Source organism: Rhinopithecus bieti, unplaced genomic scaffold, assembly GCF_001698545.2.
Source record: "Rhinopithecus bieti isolate Rb0 unplaced genomic scaffold, ASM169854v2 scaffold_23816, whole genome shotgun sequence".
NCBI lineage: Eukaryota > Metazoa > Chordata > Mammalia > Primates > Cercopithecidae > Rhinopithecus > Rhinopithecus bieti.
In genome coordinates, this window is record NW_016811019.1 from 756,091 (window position 1) to 769,888 (window position 13,798).

Sequence of the window (13,798 nt, forward strand, 5' to 3'; positions counted from 1 at the left end):
CACAGTCTCTTCATCCCCAGGAACTGCATGCACCTGATGGTCTTCAAGTTCTTGTCAAATTCACAGACAATGGGAATACCAGTCGGCAGGTTCAGCTCCATGACAGCCTCTTCAGAGAGACCCTCCAAATGTTTCACAATGCCCTGGAGGCTGTTGCCATGGGCCACAATCAGTACCTTTTCCCCTCCTTTAGGAGGGGAACTATTTCTTCATTCCAAAAGGGCAGAGCTCTGGCTTCGAGAGTCCTTCAGACACTCACAGGAGGGTAGCTGATCCTCTCTGAGGTCTGCGATCCTTACTAATGTTGCTGTAGAAAGGATGGTCAGGCTCCACTGGAGGTGGTGGAATATCATAGGAGAGCTTCCAGATCTTCACCTGGGCCTCACCATGCTTTGCAGCAGTTTCTGCTTTATTGAGACCAATCAGACCCCCATAGTGCCGCTCATTGAGGCACCAAGTCCTCACTACAGGCAACCACATCTGATCAATGGCATCTAGCACTGTCCAGAGGGTCCAGATTGCTCTCTTCTGCACTGAAGTGAAACAGATGTCAAACTCATAGCCAGCATCTCGCAGCGCCTGCCTGCAACTCTTCACCTCCTCGTGGCCCATCGGGCTCATGCTGGCGTTGTACCAGCCGCTGAAGCAGTTCTCCAGGTTCCAGGTGCTCTTGCTGGGCCGGATCAGCACCAGTTTGTAGGCGGCCATGGCGGCAGACTAGGGAGGCCCTGCATCAATTTTTGATACTTCCCAATTCTCCAGGAAGATAGTTGCAAAAATTATCTACTTATTCTTTGCAATTTTGGTATTTATCCTCTCCTCTACTTCTTCCTCCCCATCAGGAAAGTTCCCAAGTTTATGTGTGTATTGGGTCTATAATTTACAGAAATGTAATTAATTTGCCAGTAACAGCACAGAAGGAAGTTGGTGGAAGAAAAGTTGTATTCGTCTAAGGAAATGACTTCAGATAGTAAACTGAATGCATAAGAAAAAATAAAGAGAACCAAAAATGGTAAATAAATTTAGAAGTTAACAATACCTATAAACATATACAGTCATCCCTTAGTATCTACAGGGGAATGGTTCCAGGACCCTTGTGAATACCAAAATCCAAGTATGCTTAAGTCCCTTACATAAAAATGGTATAGTGTTTGCACATTGCAAATGGCCTACACACATCCTCCCATACACTTTATTTGAAAATTTATCAAAGACTTAATTTAAGAGTTACCTCTTGTATACTTTAAATCACCTCTAAATTAATTATAATACCTAATACAACACATATGCTATGTAAATAGTCATCAAGCTGTATTTTTTGTTGTTGTATTGTTGGGGTTTTTTCTCAAATATTTTCGAGGCGTGGTTGGTTGCATTCACAGATACAGAACCTGTGGCTAAAAAGGGCCAACTGTACTTGCTAATATTTCTTCTCGTAGCTTCAGTAAAAGCCATTAAATCATATAAAGTAATAATTCCAACAATGTATTGTTAGATCTGTAACACTGTTAAGTGTTATACAAATAACAATAACACAACAAAAAGAGTTATATACATAATTTCCCAATAAATAACTGAAAAGCCAAAATTCTAGTTGGGACTGGGCACAGTGGCTCATGCCTGTAATCCCAGCACTTTGGGAGGCTGAGGCAAGCAGATCACTTGAGGTCAGGAGTTCGAGACCAGCCTGGCCAACATGGTGAAACCCCATATCTACTAAAAATACAAAAATTAGCCAGGCGTGGTGGTGCATGCCTGTAATCCCAGCTACTGGGGAGGCTGAGCCAGGAGAATTGCTTCAACTCAGGAGGCAAGAGGTTGCAGTGAGCCGAGATCACATCACTGCGCTCCAGCCCGGGCAACTGAGTAAGGCTCTGTCTCAAAAAAAAAAAAAAAGAAAAAAGAGCTTAAAAGCCAAGGAGTATATATACAAAACTATACAAAATGAACTCAAACCATATACAAAAATTAACTAAGTAAATCAAAGACCTAAACATAAGAGCTAAAACTATAAACAAAGGAAATCACAGAAACAAATCTTCATGATCTCTGAGTTGGCAATGGATTCTTAGATATAACAGTAAAAGCATAAGCACAAAACAAAAAATAGGTAACCTGAATTTCATAAAAATTAAAAGCTTGGCTGGGCACAGTGGCTCAGGCCTGTAATCCCAGCACTTTGGGATCACTTGAGCCCAGGAGTTCAAGACCAGCCTGGGCAAGGTGGCAAAGCCCCATCTCTACAAACAATATAAAAATTAGCTGGGCATAGTGGCGTGTGTCTGTAGTCCCAGTTACTCGGGAGGCTGACATGGGAGGATTGTTTGAGTCCAGGAGACTGAGGCTGCAATGAGCCATGATCATGCCACTGCACTCCAGCCTGGGTGAGAGAGCAAGACCCTGTCTCAAAAATAAAAAATAAACTTTTAAAAGTAGAAACCTTCCTTTATTTCTATTTTCTTCTACACGTAAAAGAAAGGATAATTAGGGCCGGGCGCGGTGGCTCATGACTGTAATCCCAGCACTTTGGGAGGCCAAGGCGGGCGGATCACAAGGTCAGGAGATCAAGACCATCCTGGCTAACACAGTAAAACCCCATCTCTACTAAAATACGAAAATTAGCCAGGTATGGTGGCGGGTGCCTGTAGTCCCAGCTACTTGGGAGGCTGACGCAGGAGAATGGCATGAATCCAGGAGGCAGAGCTTGCAGTGACCTGAGATTGCGCCACTGTACTCCAGCCTGGGCGACCTGAAATCCCAGCTACTCGGGAGGCTAAGACAGCAGAATTGGTTGAACCCAGGAGAAGAGGTTGCAGGGAGCTGAGATTGCGCCACTGCCCTCCAGCCTCCAGTCTGGGCGACAAAGCAAGACTCCACTTCAAAAAAAAAAAAAAAAAGTAGAAAGCTTCCTTTGTACCTACATGTAAAAGAAAGGATAATTAGGGGGGAAAAATATCAAAGATTAACTCGAATCAATGCTTCAAATGAAAGCAATATGGTTCCCTTAGATTCAACTCTGCTAAGAGACCAAAGAGCTGTGTAGCTTCAGTGAACATAATTGTTAAAACAAGAAATATTCCAGGCAAACTGTGAATCAGGAAGATAGCAGTAGCACGTAGGATGACAACTACAAGTCACTAATTAAAGAAAAAAAGACACAATTAGTCTCTCATTGACAAATGCAAATGTTTCCTTTCAAAAACAAACCTTACCTAATATGGCTTCTTCTTGCTGGAGATCTATGAATATCAAACAGCGTGTTTTCCCTCTTTTTTTGATGAGCTGGTACTAAAAGGGAAGAAAAGGATATAAAGAAATAATAAATTGATAAATTAATGTATTAAAGGAGTAGAAATGACTTCAGCTCACTTTTTTTTTGTTGTTTTTTGACAGAGTCTCGCTCTACAGTGGCGTGATCTCTCGTTCACTGCAACCTCCCCCTCCTAGGTTCAAGCAATTCTCCTACCTCAGCCTCCCAAGCAGCTGAGACTACAGGTGTGTGCCACCACACCCAGCTAATTTTTGTATTTTTAGTAGAGACAGGTTTTCACCATGTTGGCCAGGATGGTCGCGATCTCCTGACCTCGTGATCTGCCCACTTCAGCCTCCCAAAGTGCTGGGATTACAGGATAAGCCACCGCACGTAGCCCTGTTAATTTTTTTTTTTTTTTTTGATATGGAGTCTCACTCTGTCTCCCAGATTGGAATGCAGTGGCGCGATCTCAGCTCACTGCAACCTCTGCCTCACAGGTCCAAGCGATTCTCCTGCCTCAGCCTCCTGGGTAGCTGGGATTACAGGCACCCACAGTCATGCCCAACTAATTTTTGTATTTTTACTAGAAACGGGGTTTCACCATGTGGGCCAGGATGGTCTCAAACTCCTGACCTCATGATCTGCCCACTTAGGCCTCCCAAATTGCTGGGATTACAGGCGTGAGACACTGTGCCTGGCCCCTGTTAACTTTTTAAATAAAACCTAGTCATGTGTCTTCAAGTACCAAATGCTGTCTAGAAGCAAAACAAAAATAAAAATTTTGTGGCAATACTATGAAGTTGCAAATAAACATTCTAAACAGATGTTAACTTAATCTTTGTGACTATGAGTTACACAAAGATTTCTTAGACACATGATCCATTTTTAAAAATGTAGCTGGGTGCGGAGACTCACGCCTGTAATCCTAGCACTTTGGGAGGCTGAGGCGGGTGGATCACCTGAGGTGGGGAGTTCAAGACCAGGCTGACCAACATGGAGAAACCCGGTCTCTACTTAAAATACAAAATCAGCTGGGTGTGGTGGCGCATGCCTGTAACCCCAGCTACTTGGGAGGCTGACGCAGAAGAATCGCTTGAACCTGGAAGGCAGAGGTTGCAGTGAGCCAAGATCGCGCCACTGAACTCCAGCCTGGGCAACAAGAGCGAAACTCCGTCTCAAAAAAAAAAAAAGAAAGAAAGAAAGAAAAAAAGAAATTTAGCACAATCCATTTAAGAAACGATTCATTAAAAAAAAAAAAAATTGTTATAGGCTGGGCACAGTCCCGGGCCTTTGAAAGGCCAAGTCAGAGTATTGCTTTGAGCCCAGGAGTTCCAGACCAATCTGGGCAACACAGTAAGAACTCAACTCTAGTAGGCCGGGCGCAGTGGCTCAAGCCTGTAATCCCAGCACTTTGGGAGGCCGAGACGGGCGGATCACGAGGTCAGGAGATCGAGACCATCCTGGTTAACACGGTGAAACCCCGTCTCTACTAAAAAATACAAAAAACTAGCCGGACGAGGTGGCGGGCGCCTGTAGTCCCAGCTATTCGGGAGGCTGAGGCAGGAGAATGGCGGGAACCCGGGAGGCGGAGCTTGCAGTGAGCTGAGATCTGGCCACTGCACTCCAGCCTGGGTGACAGAGCGAGACTCCGTCTCAAAAAAAAACCCAACTCTAGTTCGAGGCATGGCAGATCACTTAAGGTCAGAAGTTTGAGACCAGCCTGACCAATATGGTGAAACCTCGTCTCTCTAAAAAATATATATATACAAAAATTAGCCAGGCATGTAGCATGCGCCTGTAATCCCAGCTACTCAAGCCAGCTACTCAAGAGGGTAAAGCAGGAGAATCACCTGATTCCGGGAGGCAGAGGTTGCAGTGAGCTGAGATCACGCCACTGCACTCCAGCCTAGGTGACAGAGTAAGACTTTGTCACAAAAAAAGGAAGGAAGGAAGGGAGGGAGGGAGGGAGGGAGGGGAAAGGGAGAGAGAAAAAGAGAAAAGAAATAAGGGGTTGGGGGAGAGAGGGAAGAAGGGAAGGAGGGAGGGAAGGGCCGGGCGTGGTGGCTCACAACTTGTAATCCCAGCCCTTTGGGAGGCTAAGGCAGGTGGATCAAGAGGTCAGGAGTTCAAGACCAGCCTGGCCAAGATAGTGAAACCCCCGTCTCTAATAAAAATACAAAAATTAGCCAGGCACGGTGGCAGATGCCTGTAATCCCAGCTACTCAGGAGGCTGAGACAGGAGAATCACTTGAACCAGGGCAACAGAGGCTGCAATAAGCCAAGAGCGCCACTGCACTCCAGTTTGGGCGACAGAGTAAGACTATCTCAAAAAAAAAAAAAGAGAGAGAGAGAAAAAGAAAAGAAAAAAAGAACCCAACTCTACAAAAATATTTTTTTAAATTAGCCAAGCATGGTGACATGTACCTCAGCAGGCTGAAGCAGGAGAAGGCTGCAGTGAGCCATGTTTGTGCCCCTGCACTCCAGCCTGGATGACCCTATCTCAAAAAAAAAAAAAAAAAGCAAAAAGTATAAATTGGAGTTCATTAAAAATTACAAATGGGCCAGGCATGGTGGCTCACACCTGTAATCCCAGTACTTTAGGAAGCCAACACGGGTGGACCACCTAAGGTCAGGAGTTCGAGACCAGCCTGGCCAACATGGTGAAAGCCCGTCTGTACTAAAAATACAAAAATTAGCTAGGTGTGGTAGCGCATGCCTGCAGTCCCAGCTACTTGGGAGGCTGAGGCAGGAGAATCGCTTGAACCCACGAGGCGGAGGTTGCGGTGAGCCAAGACTGCACCAATGCATTCCAGCCTGGGCAACAGAGTGAGACTCTGTCTCAAAAAAGAAATAAACAGGCCACTGCAGTGGCTCATGCCTGTAATCCCAGTACTCTGGGAGGCCAAGGTGGGCAGATCACGAGGTCAGGAGATCGAGACCATCCTGGCCAACACGGAGAAACATCGTCTCTACTAAAAATACAAAAAATTAGCCAGGTGTGCTGGTGGGTGCCTGTAGTCCCAGCTACTCAGGAGGCTGAGGCAGGGGAATGGCAGGAACCCAGGAGGAAGAGCTTGCAGTGAGCAGAGATTGTGCCACTGCACTCACTTCTGTTTTTCAAAAGATACTATTGAGAGAATAAAAAAGACAAGTAACAGACTGTCTTGTCTTAAAAATATTTGCAAATGACATATCTGTTAAAGGTCTAATATCCAGAACATATAAAGAATCTCAAAACTCAATAATAAGAAAGCAAACAACCCAATTGAAAAAATAGCAAGAGATCTGAACAGACATCTTACCCCAGATTTACCACTGTCAAAAAAAAAAAAAAAAAAAACACATAAAAAGATGCTCCAACACCATTAGGGAAATGCAAACTAAAACTATAATAAATACCTGTTAAAATTAATTAAATAATCTGAGTATAGCAAGTGTTGGCAAGAATACAGAGCAACTACAGCTCTCATACACTTTTAGTGAAAGTGGTATAACCACTTTAAAAAGAGTTTGGTAACTTCTTATATCTCATCATAAAATCCAGCCTTTCTACTCCTTGGTATTTGTTAGAAATATACAAACGTATGACCACACAAAGACCTGTTCATCACAACTTTATTTGTAATAGCCAAAAACTGGAAAGGATCATAATGTCAAGTAACAAATGAATGGATAAACAAATTGTGATATACCCACACCACAGAATGCTATTCAGAAAAAAAAAAAAAAGGAATACACAGGTGGGTGCAGTGGTTCAAGCCATCACAGTGCTTTGGGAGGCAAAGGCAGGAGAATCCCTTGAGGCCAGGAGTTCAAAACCAACCTGGGCAACATAGCAAGACCCTGTTTCTACAAAAAAAATTAATTAGCTAGGCATGGTGGTGTACACCTGTAGTTCTAGTTACACAAGGAGTTGAGGTAGGAAGATAGCTTGAGCTCAGGAGTTTGAGGCTGTAGTATGTTATGTTTGTGCTTCCGAACAGCCACTACATTGCACCATGAACAACACAGTGAGATCCCTTCTCTAAAAGATAAACTTTTAACTTTTTCCTTCTCTCAGCAAAAAAAGAAAAAGAAAAAAGAAAACAACTAAGTTATTGGCCAAGCTGCAGCCACATACTATTTTTGTGACCTCGGGTAAGTCGCTTAATCTCTTGGACCATAAAGATACTTTCCCTAGGCCATGCACAGTGGCTCACACCTGTAATCCCAGCACTTTGGGAGGCCGAGGTGGGCCGACCACCTGTGGTCAGGAGTTCAAGACCAGCCTGGCCAGCATGGCGAAACCCTGTCTCTACTGAAAAAATACAAAAATTAGCCGGGTGTGGTTGCAGGCACCTATAATCCCAGCTACTCAGCGGGCTGAGGCAGGAGAATTGCTTGAACCCAGGAGATGGAAGCTGCAGTGCACTGTGATAATGCCACTGTACTACAGCCTGGGTGACTGCAGACTCTGTCTCAAAAAAAAAAAAGAGAGAGATACTTTCCCTGAAGAATTGCTGTAAATTAAAGTGCTCAGTAAACTATACAGTGTAATACAGAAGTATGAGCAGTATTACTAAATACAAGCTTCTATAAATAAAATGTACATGCTGTATGTAAATCAATACTGCTACCACATACTTTGACTTTCCTTCAGTTGCATGTGTGTGCACAGAAGTATATGTAGTAAAAGATACAGTATATAAAACCCGTAAGAGATTTCCTTCTTTTAAATTTGGCAATACTAATTTTTTAAAAAGCAGTGGGGCATTTTTAGTAGAGACAGGGTTTCACCGTGTTAGCCAGGATAGTCTTGATCTCCCGACCTCGTGGTGGCAGGCACCTGTAGTCCCAGCTACTTGGGAGGCTGAAGCAGGAGAATGGAGTGAACTTGGGAGGCAGAGCTTGCAGTGAGCCGGGATCGTGCCACTGCACTCCAGCCTGGGCAACAGAGTGAGACTCCATCTCAAAAAAAAAAAAAAGCAGTGGGGCAGAGTAAGTTACACAACTACCAAAAATAAAAAAGTTATTTACAGTTGCCTACCTATTGGAGGTGCTTGGTATCGATCCACTGTTTTTCTCTGTCTCAAATTATATGGTCTATCATTTTCTTCTCCTTCTGCCTCTTCAACTTCTATATCTCCATCCTCCTCTTGAGATTCTAGTTTCCCACACACAAAAACAAAAGAAAAAAGCATTGTTTTAATCCAAAAGGATTGGTTTACTCTAGAACTGAATATTTACACTTTATCCATTACTCTTTTTGCACAGGTGACATTTAAGTGCCAACATACCATGTAAAGCATACATAATTAAAAATCAACCTAAATGGATGTAAAAGAAAATACTTTCCCTGCCAATGATCAATACAATTATCTGCTAAATAAATTAATGTGATCATATTTTATCTCTTGATTTACTTAGGAACTTTGATTCGCTTTGGTCATACAACGCAATAATAGAAAACAGACTTAAAATTTTATCCAACTACAGCAAACCTCAATCAATGCTCAATTAACCACTAAATTAGTATTCAAATACCCTTGGTAATTCAAAAAAATATGCTTATAGGTAATTACTAATGTTACAGCAAAAGCAACTTATGTTGGCAGTGTAATGATTTGTTAGACCTGTTGACCACAATTAAGCATGGATTAGTTACATTTTGGTAGCAAAGTGCATGTACGCATTGAGATGGAGCATGAAACAGACTAGGGTATTGGTAATAGTTTATTTCTTGACATGAGTGATCATTTTATAATTCTTTTTTTTTGTTGTTGTTGTTGTTGTTGTTGTTGTTGAGACGGAGTCTCGCTCTGTCGCCCAGGCTGGAGTGCAGTGGCCAGATCTCAGCTCATCCGGCTAGTTTTTTGTATTTTTAGTAGAGACGGGGTTTCACCGTGTTAGCCAGGATGGTCTCGATCTCCTGACCTCGTGATCCGCCCGTCTCGGCCTCCCAAAGTGCTGGGATTACAGGCTTGAGCCACCGCGCCCGGCCAATTCTTTTTTTTTTTGAGACGGAGTCTTGCTCTGTCGCCAGGCTGGTGTGATCTGGGCTCACTGCAACCTCTGCCTCCCAGGCTCAAGCAATTCTCCTGCCTCAGCCTCCCAAGTAGCTGGGACTACAGCCATGTATCACCATGCTTGGTTAATTTTATATTTTCAGTAGAGACGGGGTTTCGCCACACTGACCAAGCTGGTCTTGAACTCCTGACGTCAGGCGATCTGCCCGCCTCGGCCTCCCAAAGTGCTAAGATTACAGGCATTAGCCGAAATATTATTTTTTAAAAATGATTTGGCTATAGCTACAATATAACATCTAAGTCCAGTTAAAATAAGAGTCTAGCTGGACGCTAAGGCACCTGCCTGTAGTCTCAATTACTTAGGAGGCTAAGGCAGGAGGATGGCTTGAGCCCAGGAGTTTGAGTTCAGTCTGGGGTAACAAAGCAAGACTCCATCTCTAATATTGTTCATTGTTATTTTTTGGGGACAGAATCTCGCTCTGTCACCCAGGCTGGAGTGCATGATCTTAGCTCACTGAAACCTCTGCCTCTCGGGTTCAAGCGAATCTCATATCTCAGCCTCCCAAGTAGCTGGGATTACAGGCATGCACCACAATGCCCGGCTAATTTTTGTATTGTTGGTAGACAGGGTTTCACTATGTTGGCCAGGCTGGTCTCAAACTCCTGACCTCAAGTGATCCACCTGCCTCAGCCTCCCAAAGTGCTGGGATTACAGGGGTGAGCCACCACACCTGGCCTCTAAAAAAAAAATTGATGAAAATTAATAAGCATATGAACCCCCAAATGCAATATGTAACTTTTTAACCATAAGAACTGTCAATATAATACAATCATATTAAAGCACAGAAAAAAATATAAAGCTGGCAGTGATACTTAGGGAAGTAGAAGACTAAAATTGCAAAGGGCTGGACATGGTGGTTTATGCCTATAAACCCAGCACTTTGGGAGGCTGAGGCAGGAAGACTATTTGAACTCAGGCAATCAAGACCAGCCTGGGCAACAAACATATTGAGACCCCATCTCTATAAAAATTACAAACGATTTAGCCGAGCATGATGGCACGTGCTTATGGTCCCAGCTACTCAGGAGGCTGAGGTGGGAGGATTGCTTGAGCCTGGGAGGTCAAGGCTGCAGTGAACTGTGATTGTGACAATGCGCTCCAGCCTAGGTGACAGAGTGAAAAACTGTCTCAAAAAAAAAAAAAAAAAAAAAACCTGCCAAGGACTTCATATTTTACTCATGACATCGGAAAGCATTATTTGAAAATTTTATTGTTAGGTTGTACACAAAATCAACAAACACAGTATTTATCTAAATAATACTATAAAATACTTGTACCTAAATAAGTTATCTAAATATCCAAAACATTACTTTTTGAAAAATGTCTGTACCATAACACAGTATTACAGGCAAAAATTCTAAATATGGCATATCTACTTTGGAAACTCTACAAAGATGTTCAGTTAATGAAAAGGCAAAAATCACATTATAAATCTGTCTCACCTATACTGATTTTCTCCAAAGGAAGCAATTTAGAGGTTCTAGCTGTAACAACAATAATATTTGCTCAATAAAGTGCCTTCATTAGAAATATCACCTCTTCAAAACTGGCTAACAAAATATTAACTACAGAATTTTTTTAAAAACACAGTCTTCTCAATCTAAACTACACAAATAATGGGAACTAGTAAGATTCTCCTATAAAGTACTACTAATTTGCATTTACAATACACCAAATCATCTGAAAATCCAATTCAATAAAGATTAATGCCAGGCCAGGTGCGGTGGCTCACGCCGGTAACACTAGCACTTTGGGAGGCCGAGGGAGGCGGATCACCTGAGGTCAGGAGTTCAACACAAGCCTGGACAACAAGGTGAAACCGCATCTCTACTAAAAATGCAAAAATTAGCCAGACATGGTGGTGCATGCCTGTAATGCCAGGTATTCGAAAGGCTGAGGCAGGAGAATCGCTTGACCCGGGAGGCAGTCTGCAGTGAGCCGAGATCGTGCTACTGCACCCCAGCCTGAGCAACAAGAACAAGACTCTGTCTCAAAAAAAAAAAAAAAAAGATTAATGCCTACAGAATTAAATCCTAAGGGTATACTCTTCATCAATTTATAATCCACGGGGCCAATGTGCTGCTGTCATGTTCCCAACTCCGGCCCTACAAATTCAGTCTGGGTTCTTCAGTTCAGAACCCACGAAGGCCTCAGAAAAGGATAGTATAGTCCCCTTCCACTGGTATTAGAAGTCTCTCTAAACTTTACTCTTTATTTCTCAGACCATACCTAAATTTAAGATCCACATAATCAGAGATTTAGAGGCCATGGATAACAAAGTAACCATCCAGTTAGAAGGTGCCTAAGTACAAAAAAGTCCTCATCTAAGAAGCAAATGAGCCCAAAGCAAATCCCATACCAGATCACTGAAGGACTACCAATGGCTACTAATGAAATACATTACATAATGTACGATGTGCACTTAAAAGGATTTTTCCAAATGAAGGAAATGAAAGTCAGATTGCCAACTAAATTAATAAATTATTTCAAATTATACAATATAGACCTCAAAATCCACTGTAGACTCGGTAATAGTCTACAAATACCACTTGTATATTTTATTTTTCCTCCCTCCCACCTGAACTTTCTAGAATTTCAAAAGATGCTTTACAAACCTTCTTCTTCACCCTCAGTAGAAACTTCATGATGATTTTGTATCCCATAACTATTTCTCCTTAGTGACTTTCTTCGCCTTTTCACTCTTGAATACATATCCATGTTTTCCTTTTAAAGAAAGAAATCTGTCAAATAGTAACACGACATTTATTCTCCACTATAAAAAAACAACCCAATGGGACACACCTGCTCAACAAAATTTATTGAGCACCTATTTGCATGCCATAGATTCGTGAAAACAGAACTTCCTAAATTAAATAAATGTAAGAAATAAAAAGAAAAAAACTTATAACAAACTTATAAAAATGTAAAACACATAATGCCAGCAACATACTTTCTCCCTCAAGCAAATTACACCCTAGTAGGAGGGAAATAAGACAATCACAGGTAATTATAAAAGAAAGTAAAATAAGTTAAATGCCACAAAGAGAGGCACAAAGTACTCTAGAATTGAAAGAGAAGACCCTCCTTTTGTTATGGGGTAAAGGGAAGGGAGGCAGTGTCTGAAATGAACCTCGAAACAAAGATAGAACTGCATCAGTCACTAACTAGAAGTATTAAGAGTAAAAGTTATAGGAACAAGAATGATTTGTTTACACTTAGGCAATGGTATGTGAGAAAACAAAGTTGAAGCCAGATCATAAACATCAAGGTGTTTTTAATAAATTCAGTGCACAACAAAAAGCCATTAATGGTTCAAATCAGAAGAGTAACAGAAGCACAGTTGCACTTTAAGGTGACTCATACAGCAAAAGTGAAGAGGGTTTTCTTGGGAAGGTTATAGCAAGAGGAGAACGAAGAAAAGAAGCAAGGAACCAATAAAATCCCAAACTAAGTTGGAAACGAACAGGAAGGAATACTTGTGCTAATCCAAAAACATCCAACTGTTGCATTCTCCCTTTAAATTCCTCAATTAAAATAAAAAATATTTACAAAGATTGCTACAGCTAATATACTCACAAATTCTGTATCTGTCCACATTCGAAGTCGTTCTACTTCTCCTGATCGACGATTCCGTCGGATGTTAATGTTGTCCATTTCCTGTAGCACAGCTTCAGCAGTGCTACAATCATACAATAAAATCAGGATTTAGACAATAACGACACCATATACATAAAAGAGCTCTTTGTGAAAGCGTAATCAAATCATCTCTGATGTGTAATTATACACAACTTTTTTTCTTTTTTGTTTTTTTTAGATAAAGTGTCCCTCTGTCACCCAAGCTGGAGTACAGTGGCCTGTTCATGGCTCACTGCAGCCTCAACCTCCTGGACTCAAATGATCCTCCCACCTCAGCCTCCTGAGTAGCTGAGACTACAGGCATGCACTACCATGCCCAGCCAATTTTTATATTTTTCTGTGGAGATGGGGTTTCACCATGTTGCCTAGGCTGTTCTTGAACTCCTGTGCTCAAGCGATTCATTCATCTCAGCCTCCCAAAGTGCTGCAATTACAGTGGTGTGCCCCCCACATCCCAATTAAATACCTCTTTCATAACCAGCATCCATCATCAGAATACAGTGCCCAATAAGAAAAGCAAAACCAGGACATCTTCTACCTTAATATACACATTAAAATAAAACTTTTTAAATATAAGGCTTTTGTTAATAAGGTCCCAATAAAAAAATCCATAATGCCTCTATGAATAATTATCAGATATATGACACTGAAAAAATACTAATTCAATCTTTTCATTGAAGATGGTGTTAATAACTTGTATAAAATAAGTGCATAAAATTATTTTATTTTTATTTGTATAAAAATAAGTAATTGTATAAAATAAAACAATTTGTAAAAAGTTTAAAGCCTTATAAAGTTTACTGGAAAGACTCTTTCAGAAATTCAAGTAAAACACTGACATTC

At 41.7% G+C, this 13,798-nt stretch overlaps 1 protein-coding gene and 1 pseudogene across 1 annotated transcript in view; both read right to left on the reverse strand.

Annotated features, from left to right (window-relative positions):
• Positions 1-962, reverse strand: part of LOC108543025 (phosphoglycerate mutase 1-like) — a 1,378-nt pseudogene extending 416 nt beyond the window's left edge.
• Positions 1-13,798, reverse strand: part of ATAD2B (ATPase family AAA domain containing 2B) — a 139,735-nt gene that overhangs the window by 124,287 nt on the left and 1,650 nt on the right. The window contains exons 3-6 of the mRNA XM_017893318.1: positions 12,896-12,998; positions 11,935-12,043; positions 8,280-8,396; positions 3,213-3,288 (exon numbers count right to left, since the gene is read on the reverse strand). Coding sequence (XP_017748807.1) covers positions 3,213-3,288; positions 8,280-8,396; positions 11,935-12,043; positions 12,896-12,998 — 405 coding nt within the window. The remainder of the gene's footprint in view (positions 1-3,212; positions 3,289-8,279; positions 8,397-11,934; positions 12,044-12,895; positions 12,999-13,798) is intronic.